We start from the raw sequence: 18,353 nt of genomic DNA, 5'->3' as shown, positions 1-18,353 counted from the left end.
GTCATAGTATAGTATGTCGTCCAAAATTGGCCAAAAATGTCATAGTATAGCATGTCATCCAAAATCACTCAAAAAATTCATAGTATAGTTGGCGTCCAAAAGCAAATCAAATCAAATCAATGACCTGTTTGTCACTTACTATACTCTATTTCCATGCCTTGTTGTAGTGTTTGTGAAAAAAAAACACACAATAAAATGGGATCAACCTTTGTGTAATCCATGATTCCTCCAGTTGTGTCACCTGACCAGATCTGAACATCTCCCAACCAGCTTGAGCAATCATGGCACCATTGTCAATGCAGAAACTGTGGGGCAACGTGAACAAAGTATTATCTGACCTGCATTTATATCACAGTGTTTCCAACAGTCTGAAATCTGCAGGAATTTACCTGCGATTGAGTATACAATGTGACATACATTTGAAGCTTTGTACCAGCATTTACACCAACCACACAAGAATTTTACTGCAGGGTCAGTGTGTTATTCTGATCTACCAAATTTGTGAGAAGAGCATGTACAGTTGTGCTCATAAGTTTACATACTGGGTAAAGCCACACATGTATGTATGTATGTATATATATATATATATATATATACATACACACATATACATACACACATATACATAATACATAACACACAGCCAAGGAAACAATCAATTGGTTTAAGAGAAAGAAAATCAAGTTGTTAGAATGGCCCAGTCAATCACACCACTTGAATCCAATTGAAAACCTCTGGAAAGAACTGAAGATCAGAGTATATAGAAGATGCCCCCGAAACCTTCAAGATTTGAAGACAGTTTGGGTGGAGGAATGGGCAAAAATCACAACTGATCAATGTGTGCAACTAGTTTCTCAATACAGGAGGTGTTCTGAAGCTGTCATTACCAACAAAGGCTTTCCTACTAAGTATTAAATACATTTCAGCAAGTGAATTTAATACTTTCTCCCTGTGTCATTTCACTTTATTACACACAACTTCATTTATGGACTAATTTGTTTTGATATATTTGTATGTGTGGATTACTTGGGTTGTTACTGACATCTGGTGAAAATGTCATGCTGATAGCCCCATCGGAAACCATTCTCACCTGTGATCTGTTTGCTTATAATCAGTGTGTGTGTATAAAAAGTCAGTGAGTTTCTAGTCTCCTAACAGACCCCTGCATGTTTTCATCCAAAGCAAAATAATTATCAAAGGATCTGCATGTGAAGGTAATTGAACTTTATAAAACTGCTCCAACTATTATTTTCATAATCGATTAATCTGTTGATTATTTTCTCGATTCATCGCTTGGTCCATAAAATATCAGAAAACCTTAAAAAGAGGTGAGCGGTTGAGTGGTGTTCATCAAACCTGGAAATGATGATGTTCTCAAATGTCTTGTTTTGTCCACAAACCAAAATGATTCACTTTTAATGATTCATTTGTTATCCAGAGCAAAGAAATGAAGGAAATACTCACATTTAAGAAGCTTAAACAATCAGAAATCTTGTTTTAATCATGGAAAAATGCTTTGAACCGATGAATCGATTATCAAAATAGTTGTCGATTAATTTAGTAATCAATTAATAATCGATTCATCGATTAATTGTTTCAGCACTAAAAATGACATAAAAGATATCTAAGGAATTGAGAATGCCAATCAACACAATAAGGAGGCACTTGAAAAAAATTGGGCCGCATGGTAGATTGCCAGAAGATAGCCATTACAACGCCAATGCCACAAAGCAGCCCATTTACAATACGTCAATACAAAGTTATTTGGAGTGATAAAGGGGCCAATCCATGGTATTAAGAACTAGGGTATGTACACTTTTGATCAGGGTTATTTGGGAAGTTTCTGGTGTTGTCATTATGATTTAAAAAGAGCAAAGAGCATAATTTAGCTTCACCCAACCACTAACCATGAGTGAAAGAAACATTTTTGCATTGTCATCCATATTCTCTGAAAAATGGCAAAAAATCACAAATTCTGATAGGGTACAAGTGTAACTTGTATGAGAATATTTCAGTCCAGTAATACACAGCCCGGCTGAATCAAACTCTTGACATAAATATGTTGATTTACCGTTCATCTGTGGCAAACAGCTTGGCTCCTCTCTCCTTACACATCACCTCCATCATCTCCTGTAGCCTCAGGTTACCTGCAGCAAAGTTAACAACACATCTCAATTCAATACAAACTGATTACTCACTCACTCATTGTCTACCACTTTATCCTCCACATGAGGGTCACTGGGAGCTGGAGCCAATCTCAGCTGACATAGAGCGAAAGGCAGGGAAAACTATGCGCAGGTCGCTAGTCCATCACAGGGCTAACACACAGAAATAATTCTGACTTTTCGATAGTAGACAAGACAGTATCAAAAAAGTAAATGAAGTATGGAGAGGATAATTAAAACTAACAAACCACAAAAAAAAATCCAAGTAACCCACTGCATTTCATTAACAATCAGAAAATATGTTTTGATTTAAACCATTAAATGTTGGCATCAGAGACCAAATTATCATTGATCATTCATATTTTAGCAATTGGTATTCTATACAACAGTGTTTCCGAAACCTTCCACAAAGGGACCGACTTTTTACAGATGGTTAACTATCACGATCCAAATCACAATATACATTATGACAAAAGCACATTTGTGCATAATGTACATAACTAATTTACAGTCATATGTGTGACAGCTAATATCATTTTGAATAATGTCCAGGAAAGGGTTGGTAAATTAATTAAAACCTTATTTTATGCATGTTATATCAAACATTTACACATTTTAACTAAAGGTTTGGGGAAATTATATTTAACCAAAAAAAAAAAAAAAACGGCTGAAGACTGCCTTAGTGACCTGTTCTTGTTACAAATGCATAATCAATCCTGTGTTGCTAATCTAGTGATATTTCAACACAGCTAGGTGACCATCAGGAATGAACATATTTCTGTTTTTGTCTATTTCTGTGTATTCTGGCACAGGTGACAAATAGATACACCTGTTTCTTTTAAAAGCAAAACCAACACCTGAGTGATGTCATTGCACAATAACTGGAGAAACTGCTCCATGCAGTTGTGGACCCATATCACTGTACTCTCTTGCAATTTTGCCCATGCGACTGAAACTCACCCCTTTTTTCCTAGAAATTGGAACATTTTACTGTTGATATTACTACATGATTGGGATATTTCACAAGTACAATTTACTGGGCATGATAACACACTCAACACAGGCAGAACCACGAACAAATGAGATTGAAATACACATTTGAACAGACATTACATTCCTGTGTTACTCACAGCCAACACCCCCAACGATGAGGACCTCCTGGGAGCCGCAGTGAGCCATCGCCCTCTCTGTGATCTCGACCAGCATGGAGAATAATGTCTCCTACAGGGAAAACAGACACAATTTAATATCATGATTACAGCTGCAACCATTATTCATCAACACAAAGTCAATCTATGGCTATACTCAGAATGTAATGTAGTTTTCATTTCATTTTCAAATATAAGAACTTGGTCCTTTTCTAAAAAACAATAAAACAGGTTAAAACGTCAGGTACTGAGAGGTGAAACAGCAGGTTTGTGATATTTAAGACCAAATAAGATAAAACAACATTTGACAAGATTTAGGATCTTGAAACTCACAAATAGGTCCTACAAAGTCATACAACTGTTTTTATAGCAACAAAGGTCACCATATATAAAAACAGCCTTTTTGATCCTTCACACCTGAAGTGAGAAACACAGGTCCTCTGCTGTACACTGACCAGAGCTCAGCATCTTATGAGCAGCCTCCTATAAAAGAAAGAGTTTAAAAATGTGACTCATTAACATTAACCCTGAGGGAACATATAGGTAAGTATTAAAGTGTAAGATTATATACTTATTAAGTAACATGAATTTCTACTCACCTCAATGTAGGATAAAATCCCAGAAAATGAGACATCCATTCCTTTAACTGTATATGGCAACTCCACATACTGACTCCCTCTAAGGACACAGACAGAAGCAAAGCGAATATCTGTGAAGCTGTTAAGTGTCCAACAGCTGCAGATAGTATATAAATGTATTTTGTACACCATCACTCACTTCTTGGCCATCTGCTCTATGTTGTAACCTGGACTGGGGTCATTGGAAATCTGAGGTGAGAAACAGTTGGGCATAGAAGTTTTATACATCTTTATACAAATACAGACAAAAAGAAGATCAAAATAGCACAAACCTTTATAACTCTGGCAAACCTATCCAAACAGTTCCCAACTGCAATGTCAATGGTCTCCCCAAATATTCTATACCGTCGCTCCGAGTATGCAATAACCTGCACAGGAAGAAATAAATTACTAAATTAAAAAAATGTACGTGTGTCGTGTCATTACAAAACAGCAGTTAGTCCAATTGACTGAGACCTTCATAATGCGGAAACAAACCTGTGTGTTCCCCCCACTAACATACAGCACAGTGGGGTTGTTGGCTTTGGTGATGAGTCGACCCATCTCTATATGTCCGATACAGTGGTTCACACCAAGGAGCGGCTTTCCCCAAAGCTGTGCAACTGTACGAGCCACCAGAGCCGTCGTTACTAAGGGGGCACCCATACCAGGACCTTAAGAAGAACAACAAGAGAAAGGGTTTCCATACTGGGGTGCAAAAGTCATGCAGTTTGTGTTTCAGAAAGAATGTAATATGAGCCTGTCAGTTCCAATCCAGTTTTCTCAACCTGACATCAGTAGAGAGTCTGTGTGTACTATGATAATCTGAAGCTCTTTAGAGGAGTTTTTAATCCAGAGTGAACCGACAAGGTAATCGGGAACAGTTCAAACTGAACCCACGTAAAGAGCAGCATTACCATTTTAAAAACAAATGTCTTTCACTCACAGAACAGTGTGGTATGTTTGGCAAGGAGGGAATAATTAAACATACCAGAGCAGGCTGAAAATCGACATACATTCCTAAAACTGGATTTGAAGTAATAAGCAGTTTAGAATGACACAGGCAAGGTCTCCCTTGGTTTATTGCTACAGACTTTGTTAGGTTCATCTGACTGTTGATAATCTTTAACTAAGAAAGAAAGCACTATTAGAGCAGTTAAGTCATATGTATACCTGTAGTATGTGCAATGGGCAATACTTAAAAAGTATGTTTTTGGGGGGAGGGGTATTATTTAATGATTATTATAATTTATTTGTTGTTGTTGTTGTTGTATCACTATTTATTAGATTTTTCTCCCTCTCCATTTGACTAGTCCTTTTTAATTTTATTTATTTGTACTTTACTCAAAAAATATCATTTGTTTAAGAGAACAATATAGAATGGCACTCTAATTAAACACAATAATTAAAATTTGTCATGGAACATTTAAATTAAACATGAACACACAGGATCTTACAATACCTTTGGTGTAAGCCACACAATCAATGTCTTCAGGCTTTAGCCCAGCTTGATCCAGAGCCTCCTTCAGGACAGTCAGTATGACAGCACGGTGATGCCTGGCTGTGTCGCTCGGCATGAATCCTATTGGGTAAAAAAAAAAAAAACCTTTCCCATCACCTTAACTGTACACATGACTTTAACATGTACTGTGTAGCATTGGAGAAGGGGAGATAGGACAAAAATGTGACTCACCTTGACCTGGGGGAGTGATGTAAGTTCGTCGAGGATTGGAAAGAACTTCACCATCTCTAATGATTCCTATACCAATCTTATTGGCACTGCCTTCAAACCCAATTACTACAGTCATTGCAGCTGGAAAACAGTCAACAGTATAGAGATGAAACTGCAGAAAACAACAACGTTTCCTTATTAATGACTGTATATCTTCAGAAAGTACACGTCTGTTATATAAATAGATATGAAGATAGGTATGATTCAAATTTAAAAATTCTAAATTTGCACATCTCAGCAGCATTTGCTGGCTTGACTGGATACTGGTGTCACTTTTTATATGTATCGTGTTGTGTTCACTGTTCCCCCAGATTAACTGTAGAGTAAAACTGCAGGTCATTACAATACATTCAGTGTATTCAGAACACACAGCTAAAACTTACACAATATGATTCAACAAAATTATACACTTTTTGAGTGTGTTAAAGTAATTGTACAACTTTGGCAGCTGCAATGTTGCAATGTTGCAATGTTTGTTGAACACTTGTCACGTTGACGAGCCTTAAAATTCTGATATCACACTTTCACTCAGTATCTAATATCATGTCTATTTATTTACCTTACAATCACTATTTCATTGTAAACAATAACAAAACAATAAAACCAAAATACAGATGAATGTACTCAAATGAAGTGTTCATCTTCAATAAAGTAGGACATTGAAAACTTAAAACTGAGAGACAATATGACGTGTAGAACTAACGTGTTAATAGCATATTATGTTAATTAGCTCAGTGGGAGCAGGAGATAACAACTCACATCAACCACTTTGTAAGGCTGTATTGCTGCTATGCTAGCAATGTTAACATGCAGTCTCACTACAAATTAGACAATACAAACGCTGCTGCGAGTCACAAGACAAGTATACCTCGCTTTTCAGTTTCCCACGGTAATACGCATTAGTCGCAATTCGAGTCGGTTAATCTATGAAACCACTTTTTTTTAACCAACAGAGTTAATTTCAGCAACCCAAATGTTCTAAATAAGTCTCGGAGGACCCCAACATTGCTGTACAGTTCGCCTCACTTAAAACAGAATTTATCTCCCCGCAACAGCATGTGAGCATGATAAAATGTGTGTCTTGCAATTAAATGCGTTCTACTGTTGTATCTGATGTCATTCTCACTTTCTTGTAACGATAAATAAAAAGGCGGCATTTTCCGTTTGTGTTTTATATCAGGCGCAAGTTTAGGCACCCCCATAACACAGTGAGCGCGTGCTCACGTTCACAAATCTTATGCGACTTGCGAGATTGTTCGGGGGAGTGTGGCTGGTCTTTACATCCTGTTGTGAAAGTACGAGTAAGATTATTTGCATCTCCTTTAACTGAAACACGGTTGAAAAGAAAACACTTGCGGTATTTAACCGCATTTGCATTAGCAGATGAATCATATAGATTAAAGTCTACACAGATTGTAATTGCAGGCCGACTGCTGCAGCTGCAGGCTCTGTTCTCTTTGTCAGAGAAAGGGCTAGCGTTAGCTTAGCTTTCCATTCAATTGGTTGTGCATCACACATTGTAAAACAGTATGGGTTCTGTAGTTCGATGTAGTGTCTTCTGCATGCGCACTGTTACTGTTTAAACTCAACTCAAATTCATTCATACGTTGCATTTAGTGCATTTGGCAGTTTTTTGTTCTCCACAGCAACGACTTACAAATAAACGCTCTCTGTGCGTTTTCCTTCTCTCAGATAACATATTAAAAGAGTTCGGAACACACGTGGTCTTTATGAAGCTGACGTGCACCATCTAAAAAAGTACACGGATAAGTGTGAACACGAGGATGCTCACGATTTCAGAAATATGGCGTCTGTTCGAAGGCGAGACTGGTCGCCTTCAAATGTACGTGTACACACTGAGTTTTGGACTTCATGGAAGAAGCAACGGAACAAACTTACACAAACAACTTGTTTGCAATTAAACTGATTACTTGGCTCATATTGGCCTATATGTTACAGTGTCTCCTGTAGAACGTCAGTTATTTTATTACAATATTAATTTATGCTTATCGAATGAGCATATTTGTTAAGTTCGACGACTGTTATTGATATCGATCGATCGATCTATCATCGGAATACCATCATCTGACCATGTGTGCTCTGAGCAAGTGTGTTAAAGATTGGAAAATAACAGGCAAATAAGTAGTTTTTTTTGTTCTTGGGGTGCACAATGTGTGATGTGCTGCATTGTAAATATAGCACAAAACGATATTTACCAATGAATAGCTGGAAACAACCATCTTTACTGCTTTTCAATGAAACATGTACAGATTCTGTATTTGTATATTGTTGGAAGTGCACCTAATAAATTAAAAACTTTTTTTTCCCGTAGCGGCGTGTTTGAGGTTTTGTTGTGTGCGTGCTGTGTGTCTGAAAAGTGTGTTTACGGTCAGAGCGAGTTCAAGTATGAAGAGAGGCAAGAAGGCAGAGGAGGCAGCTACTGCAGAGGGGGAGAACGACACCGGCTCTGGTAATTACATGTTCCCATGCATATTCAGAAACATGCTGTTCCTGCATTCTTAAAATGACTAAACATAACTTGCTTTTTCTCAGTACATATCTGACCTCATGGGATCTTGTGTTATAACATGTCTTCCACTGCACAGCTCCTGCAAAGAAAGGGAAGAGTGCTAAGGAACCAGAGGCCCCGATACTGTACGATGATCCTCCTGACAAAATGACGAGCAAAGATGGACGTGAAGCCAACACGAAGATCACCTCCTGGAATGTCGATGGACTGAGGGCCTGGGTGAAAAAGAATGGCCTGGATGTGAGTTTGCAGTGACCCTGAGAAACACGAGTTCACTTCCAGCCTGATACAGAGTTATACAGAGTAAATGCATGTGTGCTCAATGCTTCTCATTTATGCTTTTAAAATCCAGTGGGTACGTGAGGAGAATCCAGATATTTTGTGCCTACAAGAGACGAAGTGTGCAGAGAAAGACCTCCCTGCCAACATCACCTCAATGCCTGAGTACCCGCACAAGTACTGGGCTAGCTCAAATGAAAAGGGGGGTTACAGCGGTGTGGCCATGCTCTGCAAGACTGAGCCCCTCAACGTGCCCTATGGAATTGGTAAGTGTTAGGCTTGTACACCATTTAGAACTCCAACAATATATACTAGACACAGCAGACCAAAAATGTTTAGATTGAAATGATTATTTGAAAATTCTACTAAGAAGTTCAAATTTTTAGTACATCTTCTAGTAGTTAGTAAAATTACATCATTAGAATTGTAAAAGTCTCTAGCATATAGTCCCTAAAAAAACAAATGCATGTTTTCACTTGACATTTTGGACAAACAATTAATAAAGCTCTTCATCTCCAGGGAAAGAGGAGCACGACAAGGAGGGCCGGGTCATCACTGCCGAGTTCCCCAACTTCTACCTGGTGACCGCCTATGTGCCAAATTCCAGCAAAGGCTTGGTGCGCTTAGATTACCGTAAAACCTGGGATGAGGACTTCAAGATGTATCTAAGCGAGCTGGACATCCAGAAACCTGTGGTACTTTGTGGTGACCTCAACGTTGCACACCAGGAGATCGATCTTAAAAACCCCAAGGGGAACAAGAAAAATGCAGGCTTCACCCCCGAGGAGCGTGAGGGCTTCAGTCAGCTTCTCGAAGCAGGATTCGTCGACAGCTTCCGCGAGCTTTACCCCGAGCAGACCTATGCCTACACCTTCTGGACCTACATGATGAATTCCCGTGCAAAGAATGTTGGCTGGAGGCTTGATTACTTTTTGCTTTCATCCTCTTTGGTGCCAGGTTTGTGCGACAGCAAGATCCGGAACAAGGCAATGGGAAGCGACCACTGCCCCATCACTCTGCACATTGCTGTGTAACTCACTGAGTGGGCAGAAGGGTCTCTGCTCTGCCTGTCGTGCACTGTCATTTAAATACTTCATTTCTGACTGCTGCCAGCAACCGCTCCATTTGAGTTCAGCCACACTTGCCCTATGTCATTCATTCAGTAAAGCCAGCACTGTAGTAACTCTGTTATTTACTTTTTTACTTGTATTTGTCCTCTTCCTGTTAGTGAACATAGTAAATGAATCCATTCATTTACACCTGAATTTACTTTTTAATTTCTGTAAAAATACAACACTAATGTGATGACCAACTGTAAAACCTGATGACTTTATGCTACTGCTGATCTGACACAAGTTCATGTTTGTCATCATTCAAAAAGTTTCAAATTGCCATCGCCATAATGTATATGTTGTAACACAAAATGTTTAAGCTTTCTTTCCCAACCAGACTGTTGAAAAACATTTGGCTCATTTCTGAATAAAGACTGAATTTATATAAATGTTTCAGTTAATTTTTTTTAAAGATTATTTGAACTAAATTATGCCAAAGTTACACTACAATATATTTTGAAATTGTCCTTATGTATATTAAATATTTAAAATGTTTTAATATAATATTATATACTTTGACATGAGTCTCTTGGCCTCAGGTTCTTGAGGTGACATGGCGAGAAATAAGCAAAAAAAAAAAATCGCTGACAGCAGCTTTAATTGGTTTTCAGCACAAGATTCTATATTAAATGCAGTTCACAGTAATCATTTTGAAGTTACTTCACTCCCACTGTAACTTCCCAAAGTGTCAGTCTATGTTAAAGTCATGAGATGGGTCCGTTGATGCATTTTGAGATTATACGCCTGCCTGAAACCCTTCCCACATTCTCCACAGAGGTATGGTTTTTCTCCTGAATGTGTTCGTTGGTGTCTCTTGAGCCTGTTGGCACTCAGGAAGCTCTTGTCACATTCGGTGCAGGCGTAAGGTCGCACTCCGGTGTGGTAGCGCAGGTGGACGGTCAGGTAACAGGACTGAGTAAATTTCTTGCCACAGTGGGGGCACTGGAATGGTTTGTGGCCCGTGTGGAAACGTTCATGCTTCAGGAGCTCTGCATGGGAAAAGAAACCCTTCCCACAGTCGGAGCAGAGATATGGCCTCTCACCGGAATGAGTCAGCTCGTGACGGATCAGAGTGGCCTTGTACACAAAACTCTTGTCGCACTGTGAGCAGCTGAAAACATTTTCTCTGGTGTGGCAGCGCTCATGCTTCTTCATGTTGCGCTCCCTCTTGAAGCTCTTGCCGCAGAAGGAGCATATGAAGGGCATCTCCTCAGAGTGGATCTTCATGTGGCTCAGCAAACCCCCCCGGTAGAGAAATCCCTTGCCACACTGAGTGCATATGTGCCGCCGCTCCTTCAGATGGATGCGTTGGTGTGCAGTGAGAGCGGCTTGGTAGGCAAAGCTCTTTCCACAGTTGCACGTGTACACTCTTTCTTCCTGGTGAGTCTGAATGTGCCTGTTCAAGTAGCTGGCACAGCTGAAGCTCAGGTCACAATGAGGGCATCTGTAAGAATGCTCATCCTTGTTAGCATCTTCTCCGTGGATCTTCAGATGTCTCACTAGTGCCGACTTCCAGGCGAATGCCCTACCACACTCTGAACATAAATACTCCCCATTCTCCATGTGGGTGCTCTTGTGTTCCCTCTGGGCCAGTGACGTCTTGAAGAACTCCCCACAGATCAGGCACTTGTATTTGCGGCCAGACTTGTGTGTCTGCTTGTGCCGCTCCAGTGACTGTTTGAAGGAGAAACGCCGTCCGCACTGTGAACAGAGGAACGGCTGTTCACCTGTGTGGATGCGCTGATGGGCTTTAAGTAAAGACTGGAACTTGAAGCTCTTCTCACAGTCTGCACAAGCAAAACTTCCCTCTTCATCTGGGAGAGGCAGAAGGGATGTCATGTCCTCCTGCTCCTCAGTCTCAGCAGAGCGGACGCTGTCACTGTGCTGCTGAACCTGCACGTCGTCTGAATGGTGAAGCGAGCACTTTGAACAGGACAAAGTAGTGGATGCGATATCGGCTACAGATCCTAATAAAAAAAAGAAAATATAACTGGTTAAATGCAGTGTTTACTATAAAGAAAACAATGTTTTAATTTCTACTGACAAGTGTCAGTACAAACAAGCTACTGCCATCACACTGTGTTGTTTCTCTATTAACGACACCTGCTCTCTTCAAGTGTAATGCTTTAAGGTATTTACAAGTATGTCATGCGCACATTATAAAGTAATTAATAAGTAATTATATAAGTGTGTTTTAGTATACATTGTCATATATTAACCAGACTCTGCACAGGAAGTCATATTTCTTTACAAACAGGAACAGTGAATTTGTAACATATAAGATATACTAGATCATTTGTAGAAAATGATATGCTTCTCATAACTGGTCATTTGGGGTAAAGGGAAGTCATTAAACTTTCAATGCCTTTCAGGACATACAGGCTCATCAAAAATATACAAAAAACGGCTATAATTAGTTTATCTATATTATTAGTTCATGTATTAGTTAATAATAACAATGTCATCTTGACTGGTCACAATGACATAACCTGCTGAGTGGAGGTGAAAACTATTATTACTCTCTTGCCTGTAATTGAATGCATTTCCATCAACTCTATCGACCTATTTTTTATTTATTTTTTTACATTGTTTGGTGTCTTACGTTCTCTAACTGTATTACTATGTTCATCATGACTGAGGATGAGTTAGTTCTTTTGGCTTCTCTTTTTAGGTGCTACCATCGACTGCTTCCATCTCACCCTATCCCTTGTGTCATGTTGAGGATGATTAAAGTTGATATCTGTAAATGATGTCATCACAATGCATGCTGCTTCTAGTATAAGTAACACACATATATTGTAAAATATAACTCTACTCTGAGTACTCAAAACAAGTGTTATACACCTGCTCCTGGTCTTTTTCTGTTCCATGTCCTTCTGATTATATAACTGTGATAAAAAGAAAAAAACTCACTTCCATCACTGTCCTTTGATGAGGCCATTGGTGACCCATAAGAGTGCTCTGCACTGTAAAAAAAATAGCAACCAGCGACTGCTTATGATGTTGTGGTTGAATTTTTTGAAGAAGTATTGAACATAATGTTTTAAATTGTATTTTGCAATAATTCAACAAAACATTGTGATATAATTTGCCTCAATATCAATATAACAAAGGTTCAGTATGTATTTATATCATGTTTACACATTATATATGTACATATTTTATCAATTCATTACTTGACAACTACTTTTAACAAGTGTTTATTTTCTGACCCTAAAGAAGTTTGAAAAACACAATTAACTGGTTTCACTAAGGAGTGAAACTCAGTCTTTAGTCATGTGACATTCATTGCAATATCAACTGATTTAAAACTTTTTCAGATATCATGTTATGTTTTTGCTGATATTGTCTAGCCCTGGTTTTAAATGATAATTATCAAATATGATTTCTTTAAAACATGGCACAGAGATTTATGCAACAACAAACCTGAACAATCTAATTAATGCACTGATGTAAATATTTTATTACCCACAGCATGGCAATCTCTATAGCCATCTTGGATTGTGACCTACTTCTACATGGTCGAGGTCAAAAGACGCTGGACCGCTTTGACCTGGGTTCTGTGTCAGACAATGTCCTCCTCACACAGTTTGGCTTCCCCAGAGAGTTTATTCACTATCTGGTGGAATTACTGAGAGACGTGAGTGTGTCCTCATACTCGCTTTTGAATCATCTTCTTCTTGCAGCTTCTCCCTTTAGGGGTCGCCACAGCGGAGCATCTGCCTCACCTTGTCCCCTCCCTTGTGTCCTCTACTGTTACACAAACTGTCCCCATGTCCTCCAAAACATTCATGAACCTTGTCTGTAGTCTTCCTCTTTTCCTCCTGGCTTGGAGCTCCATCACCAACATCCTTTGTCCAATATAATCACCCGTGAAAATGAACTCATGTCTCATATGTTTCACATGTCTACTACTCCTATGTCTCTTATTAGGATCTCTCTCGACGGACCCTGCGGTCCAGAGCCATCAGTTCTGAGGTCCAGGTGTTGGCTGCTTTGGGTTTTTACACTTCAGGCTCATACCAGACGTATATGGGAGATACTATAGGGATCAGCCAGGCCTCGATATCAAGATGTGTGTCAAATGTGACCAAAGCCCTGGTGAAGCAGGCTCCTCAGTTCATCACATTTAAAAGGTATGAACCCAAGGAAATGAATGATTAAATTATGAGTCATTTATGCAACATTGTGGATGCCAAGTGGTTTACAATACCACTAACAACAACCAAATAGCACATGTCATGAATATTAAGCAAGAGAATGCAGGGTTCAAATATATTTAGCAAAAAAAAAGTATTCCAAACTAATATTCCGTTAATCGAACGGATTAATCAAATATGAAAACAATTATTAGTTGCAGCCCTATTTTGGCCAAAGCTTCATGTAGTTTCTGTATATTGGAGCTACCCAAATGGCACTACTTTGGAAAAATCCACCAAATTCCTCTTCTTGTTCCTTTGCAACGAATAAGTTTAACATGATATGAATATGATACTATACTGGTAATTATTAAAGGAAAATATATTCATTTCTTTAGAGTGATAACTGTTACAGGGCCAGTGTGTTAAAATGTAGGTGAAATCATTTTTTCATTTGTCAGAAATTGTGGACAATGAATGAATCGTTGTTTTCCATAACCCCAGGATGAGCCTTTTATATTCACTTCAGTTACCAGGTCACTCTCCATGGAGACAGACTTTTCAGACCACCAACTAAAGGCTACTCGGGTTCAGTTGCAACATACAACTTCACATGCTGCTAAATTTAACACTCTCTATCTATTGGTGAACAGTAATCAAACAACATCTATTTATTTATAAAGATAGTAACCCTCCAATTATAATCATGTTTACCTCACAGGGATCCATCCAGCAGAGAGCTGTCCTACCAGGAGTTTCAGAGAGTTGCAGGATTTCCAGAAGTTGAAGGCGTGCTGGACTGTGTTCAGGTTTATTATATGACACTGTAATCACTTTCTTTTTAGTTGAATTGGAACGTGTGTGTGCTCTGTGCTGACCCCTGCCTCTCCTCCACGTCTGCTCCTCTTCAGGTCGCCATCAAAGCTCCAAATAGTGAAGACACGTCATATGTGAACAGGAGGGGGTTTCACTCTGTGGGCTGCCAGCTTGTGTGTGATGCTCGGGGATTGTTACTCAGTGCAGAGACCCACTGGCCCGGTGGACTCAAGGACACTGAAGTGCTGGAAAGATCTGCCATCTACAAACAGTTGCAGAACAACGACAAAGGCTGGTTGCTGGGTGAGAGGACACAACACAACAATACCAACACAGCAGTAAACCAGTGTTTCCCCTCACTTTCTATACTTTTAGGGATTGCAAACAATATCAATCATGAGAAAATGCACAAAGTAGTTAATGTCTGTAACATTTAATAGGACTGGGCATATTGATGTTACACCTATATCTTGACACAAGACAAGATATGTTCTTAGATTTTGGATATTGTCATATCGTAATAAGATATCTGTTATGACCTTTTCTGGTTTTAAAGGCTGTTGCATTGATAATCATCATATTTATTATGTTGAATACATTTGTGGAATACACTCGATATGAAAATACATGGAATCGACAACAATTTTTTCAAAAGTTTCCTTCATTTCAAGCCTAATTATTTGTATTGCAGTGGAATTTGACCATATTTCATTGTTTCTAACACACAAAAGTATCGTTCATTTAATATTAAAAATCAAAAGAAATAAACCAGGTATTATCTGAAATGAAAGGTAATAACTCAATTTTAAGCAAGTAATACAGTTGATATTTTATTTTAGAGTGTATTTACAGCACAAACATCTCAAAAGAAAACTTTTAATGAGCCTAGAGAAACAACCTGTATTTTTAAGTATTAAATGAAGAAATTCCAAGATATGCTTGGCAAATTAATTAGGGCTTCATTTTATGTAGGGATGCACAGATACCACATTTTTCTGTTTGAAAACAGTATTTAACACTGTCACTTTGACTGTGAACAAAATACAACGTTAGATACCATTGCCAACTGTTAAAACATTCACAGTCCGAACAATTCCTTTATTTTTGCTGTAAAACATTTGGGTTTGACATCAAAAGATGAATATAGTAAGACAAGAGATCAGTGTTTCAGCTTATGTTGTGGTATTTAAATCCAGATATGTTCAGCAACTTAAAAGGTAGTCTCATTTGTAATGGAACACCACATTTTTAGGCAAGCAAAAGTGTAGAAACATAATTTGATTCCAATAAATAATAGTTCACATTTAGTGGCAAATCCTTTGCTGTGCGTTGTATTGGTGCTTTAGATACTACTTTCCGCCTCCTCTTATTGCTGCTTATTTCAGCTCGCTTGAGGATACACAAAATGGTATTCGACTAAGACGACAAAAAAAACAAACAAACTTGTACATCGCACTTATGACTAGCACTTCATAGTTTGATCTACTTGAAGCTCTTACTTACTTCTAGCTCTTATTTGTACCCAAATGTTTAAATGCACTTTTGTAAGTCGCTTTGGATAAAAGCGTCTGCTAAATGACATGTAATAATTTGTAATAAGTTAATAATAATTTAAATATATCAAATATGAGGGACGCGTTGGACCCAATAGTGGTATCGTATCAGTGCCTCTCTAATTTAATGCACATATCATACAATTCTTGATAAAACTGTTGGGAAAATTCAGCAAATTTGTTTGGGGACCCAAATAAATTCTCCCATGACCCATCTGTGGGTCCCAACCCAGACTTTGAGAACCACTGACTTGAGAGGTGGTAAGTTAAAGGATTTTCCGTTTTCCCAGGTGACTGTCGATACCCCCTGAGGAAGTGGTTAATGACGCCGGTCACCAGCCCACAAACCCCGGCAGAGTTCCAGTATAATCTGGCCCACGCTGCCACTCATGAGATAGTGGACAGGACCTTCCGAGCCATCCAGACCAGATTCAGATGTTTAGACAGCACCAAAGGATACTTACAGGTACTCTCCTTTTATTAGGATTTCATTTCAAATTTTGGAAGAAGCCAAGATTTATTCTGGAATTGTTGAACTAATGACTATTGTTAGGTATTATGATTGATGGAAATCGCATAAAAATGAAAATATCGGAAAACAATTTCTGTATTAAACAAGTGAAGGATACATTAGATGACAAATTATACATTATTATATATTCATTCATTTCTGCCCTTACCATGACCCTTTAGATTGACAGTGATTATTTTCCACTTGAAAAACTTCACTTCAACCCATAAGAATAAATAATCACTAGAAGTCTAAACACAAATTTATCTATTCATTATAAATTAGTAGATTAAAATATTTTGTAAATCCTGTATAAAGCTCCTTAGAATATTTGCGTCTTCCAGTTTTCAAAATGAAAATGTAAGACGTAATCAAATTAGAGCTAAAATGATCTAGCAGGAACCCACTGAAATCATGCAACCATGCGTTAATAGTAACTATTAGTCAGTTAAAAGATAAGCTCTCTGTACAAATAAATCAATGGCCAAACTGAATTTATGGACATTTATCCACTTTTTTATGTTGTTGTAAATAGCTATGCAGTTTGTATTTTCCTTTCTTATATCGTCCCACCAATGAGGGTGTTGTATAAAACATAATTGTTTATATTAAAAATAGTTATAACTGCTTTAAAATAGCAGAGAATGAGAAATGTATATCTTTACTTACTTTCTTTAATTCTTTCTCTTGAAAAGAACCAATAAAAATACCACCAAGCACCGGATCAATAAGCAATATCAAAAAAAGGACAGCATACAAATAGTTTCCCCTTATCTCCTTGTGAAGTATTCTCCGGAGAGGAGTTCGTCCATCCTGCTGGCCTGCTGTGTCCTCCACAACGCCTCCCTACAGTCTGGACTGGACGCCTGGACCATGGAGAGGACCGTCCCCCCCGAACAGCACGAGAGCCTAGAGCAGAGACCTGAGGAGCGAGACAGCCACGCAGAGGAGCTGAGAAAAGAACTCATACTCGGACACTTCAGCTAAAATCCTGACTGGGTCGTCACATCAATAAGGTCAAAGGAGGTCAAGACTGAGGAAAGACTGAATCAGGAAAATCCACAGACACCGTGTTGCTGATGCAGTTTTTTAATATTTTGCTGTATTCTATTCTACTGGCTACACTAAGATAACATACTTATATATATTTATATCTATATATGTATATATATATCCACATATACATATATAGATATAAAGGAACATGCACGGCTCTATACAACAAACCAAGACGACATTATATCCAAACACATTTCAAACAACTGAGCTCCTCAGAAAGTCCCAGATTATTCTCTGTGGAATTCTCTAGTGCCCCCTGTAGTCTGGAGACAACTATTCAAACTGTGTGAAGCTACTGTGTCATCAAGGTTTCCTTATGAGTGGGAAAAAAAATCACCCTCTACTGTAATTTCTTTTAAACCCTTCCCCATTTTTCCCTCTCCATTCCACAGGTTTAACGTCTTGGACTATGTGACAATACAAAAACAAGGCCCTTTATTTACAACATCTGCACATTAGGTTGTTGTTATTTATGTACACTGGTGCACTGAGACTGTTTAAGGGATTAGAATGACCGAGTGGGTGAGTGAGTGGTCGCAGTCAAATGGTATTGACAGCATGAGAAATGCAAAATTAAATTGATAAAAAATTGTATTTCTGGTTGTTTTATAGTGAGCAATTTGAACTAGGACGTTTTAATTTGAAAGGAACACCATGACATTTTTTTGCAGAGCATTATTATTATTGTTGTT

General features: G+C 38.4%; 4 protein-coding genes across 5 annotated transcripts; 2 read left to right on the top strand and 2 right to left on the bottom strand.

Moving 5' to 3' along the window:
- Positions 1–157: 157 nt before the first annotated feature.
- On the bottom strand, positions 158–6,670 carry LOC122759816 (probable tRNA N6-adenosine threonylcarbamoyltransferase; the record flags this gene model as incomplete). Its single annotated transcript, XM_044014817.1, has 11 exons — positions 6,531–6,670; positions 5,624–5,774; positions 5,393–5,512; positions 4,429–4,604; positions 4,224–4,319; positions 4,091–4,140; positions 3,913–3,991; positions 3,731–3,796; positions 3,296–3,386; positions 2,072–2,147; positions 158–305 (listed from the first exon to the last, which is right to left on the bottom strand). Coding segments are annotated over exons 2-11 (1,017 nt in total), but the record flags the coding sequence as incomplete, so codon positions are not given.
- Positions 6,671–6,880: 210 nt separating this feature from the next.
- Positions 6,881–9,972, top strand: LOC122759818 (DNA-(apurinic or apyrimidinic site) endonuclease-like). Of its 2 annotated transcripts, none has more exons than XM_044014820.1 (5): positions 6,881–6,957; positions 7,995–8,132; positions 8,269–8,432; positions 8,545–8,737; positions 8,991–9,972. In XM_044014820.1, exons 1-5 carry the CDS (start codon positions 6,900–6,902, stop codon positions 9,503–9,505), a joined length of 1,068 nt encoding a protein of 355 aa, XP_043870755.1. In that variant the 5' UTR covers positions 6,881–6,899; the 3' UTR covers positions 9,506–9,972. The 2 variants fall into 2 exon arrangements, with proteins under 2 accessions (XP_043870755.1, XP_043870754.1); XM_044014819.1 differs by having other exon boundaries at positions 6,900–6,963.
- Positions 9,973–10,164: 192 nt separating this feature from the next.
- On the bottom strand, positions 10,165–12,551 carry si:dkey-14k9.3 (C2H2-type zinc finger protein). The gene is made up of 2 exons (XM_044014818.1): positions 12,497–12,551; positions 10,165–11,550 (listed from the first exon to the last, which is right to left on the bottom strand). Exons 1-2 carry the CDS (start codon positions 12,522–12,524, stop codon positions 10,277–10,279), a joined length of 1,302 nt encoding a protein of 433 aa, XP_043870753.1. The 5' UTR covers positions 12,525–12,551; the 3' UTR covers positions 10,165–10,276.
- A 473-nt stretch (positions 12,552–13,024) lies between these two features.
- On the top strand, positions 13,025–18,255 carry LOC122759815 (putative nuclease HARBI1). The gene is made up of 6 exons (XM_044014816.1): positions 13,025–13,223; positions 13,517–13,719; positions 14,444–14,531; positions 14,634–14,841; positions 16,382–16,557; positions 17,389–18,255. Exons 1-6 carry the CDS (start codon positions 13,059–13,061, stop codon positions 17,587–17,589), a joined length of 1,041 nt encoding a protein of 346 aa, XP_043870751.1. The 5' UTR covers positions 13,025–13,058; the 3' UTR covers positions 17,590–18,255.
- Positions 18,256–18,353: the final 98 nt, after the last annotated feature.

Source organism: Solea senegalensis, unplaced genomic scaffold, assembly GCF_019176455.1.
Source record: "Solea senegalensis isolate Sse05_10M unplaced genomic scaffold, IFAPA_SoseM_1 scf7180000012410, whole genome shotgun sequence".
Taxonomy (NCBI): Eukaryota; Metazoa; Chordata; class Actinopteri; order Pleuronectiformes; family Soleidae; genus Solea; species Solea senegalensis.
The sequence above is the reverse complement of the archived record's forward strand: the minus strand, read 5'-3'. Positions and strand labels throughout refer to the sequence as shown.

Coding starts and splice junctions, on each gene's coding strand:
- si:dkey-14k9.3 (XM_044014818.1), bottom strand. CDS start 12,524: ATGGCCTCATCAAAGGACAGTGATGGAA. Junction 11,551..12,496: donor ATCAAAGGACAGTGATGGAA/GTGAGTTTTTTT, acceptor TTTTTTTATTAG/GATCTGTAGCCGATATCGCA.
- LOC122759818 (XM_044014819.1), top strand. CDS start 6,900: ATGCGACTTGCGAGATTGTTCGGGGGAGTGTGGCTGGTCTTTACATCC. Junction 8,133..8,268: donor GGAGAACGACACCGGCTCTG/GTAATTACATGT, acceptor TCCACTGCACAG/CTCCTGCAAAGAAAGGGAAG. Junction 8,433..8,544: donor TGAAAAAGAATGGCCTGGAT/GTGAGTTTGCAG, acceptor TTTAAAATCCAG/TGGGTACGTGAGGAGAATCC.
- LOC122759815 (XM_044014816.1), top strand. CDS start 13,059: ATGGCAATCTCTATAGCCATCTTGGATTGTGACCTACTTCTACATGGT. Junction 13,224..13,516: donor TGGTGGAATTACTGAGAGAC/GTGAGTGTGTCC, acceptor GTCTCTTATTAG/GATCTCTCTCGACGGACCCT. Junction 16,558..17,388: donor GCACCAAAGGATACTTACAG/GTACTCTCCTTT, acceptor CTCCTTGTGAAG/TATTCTCCGGAGAGGAGTTC.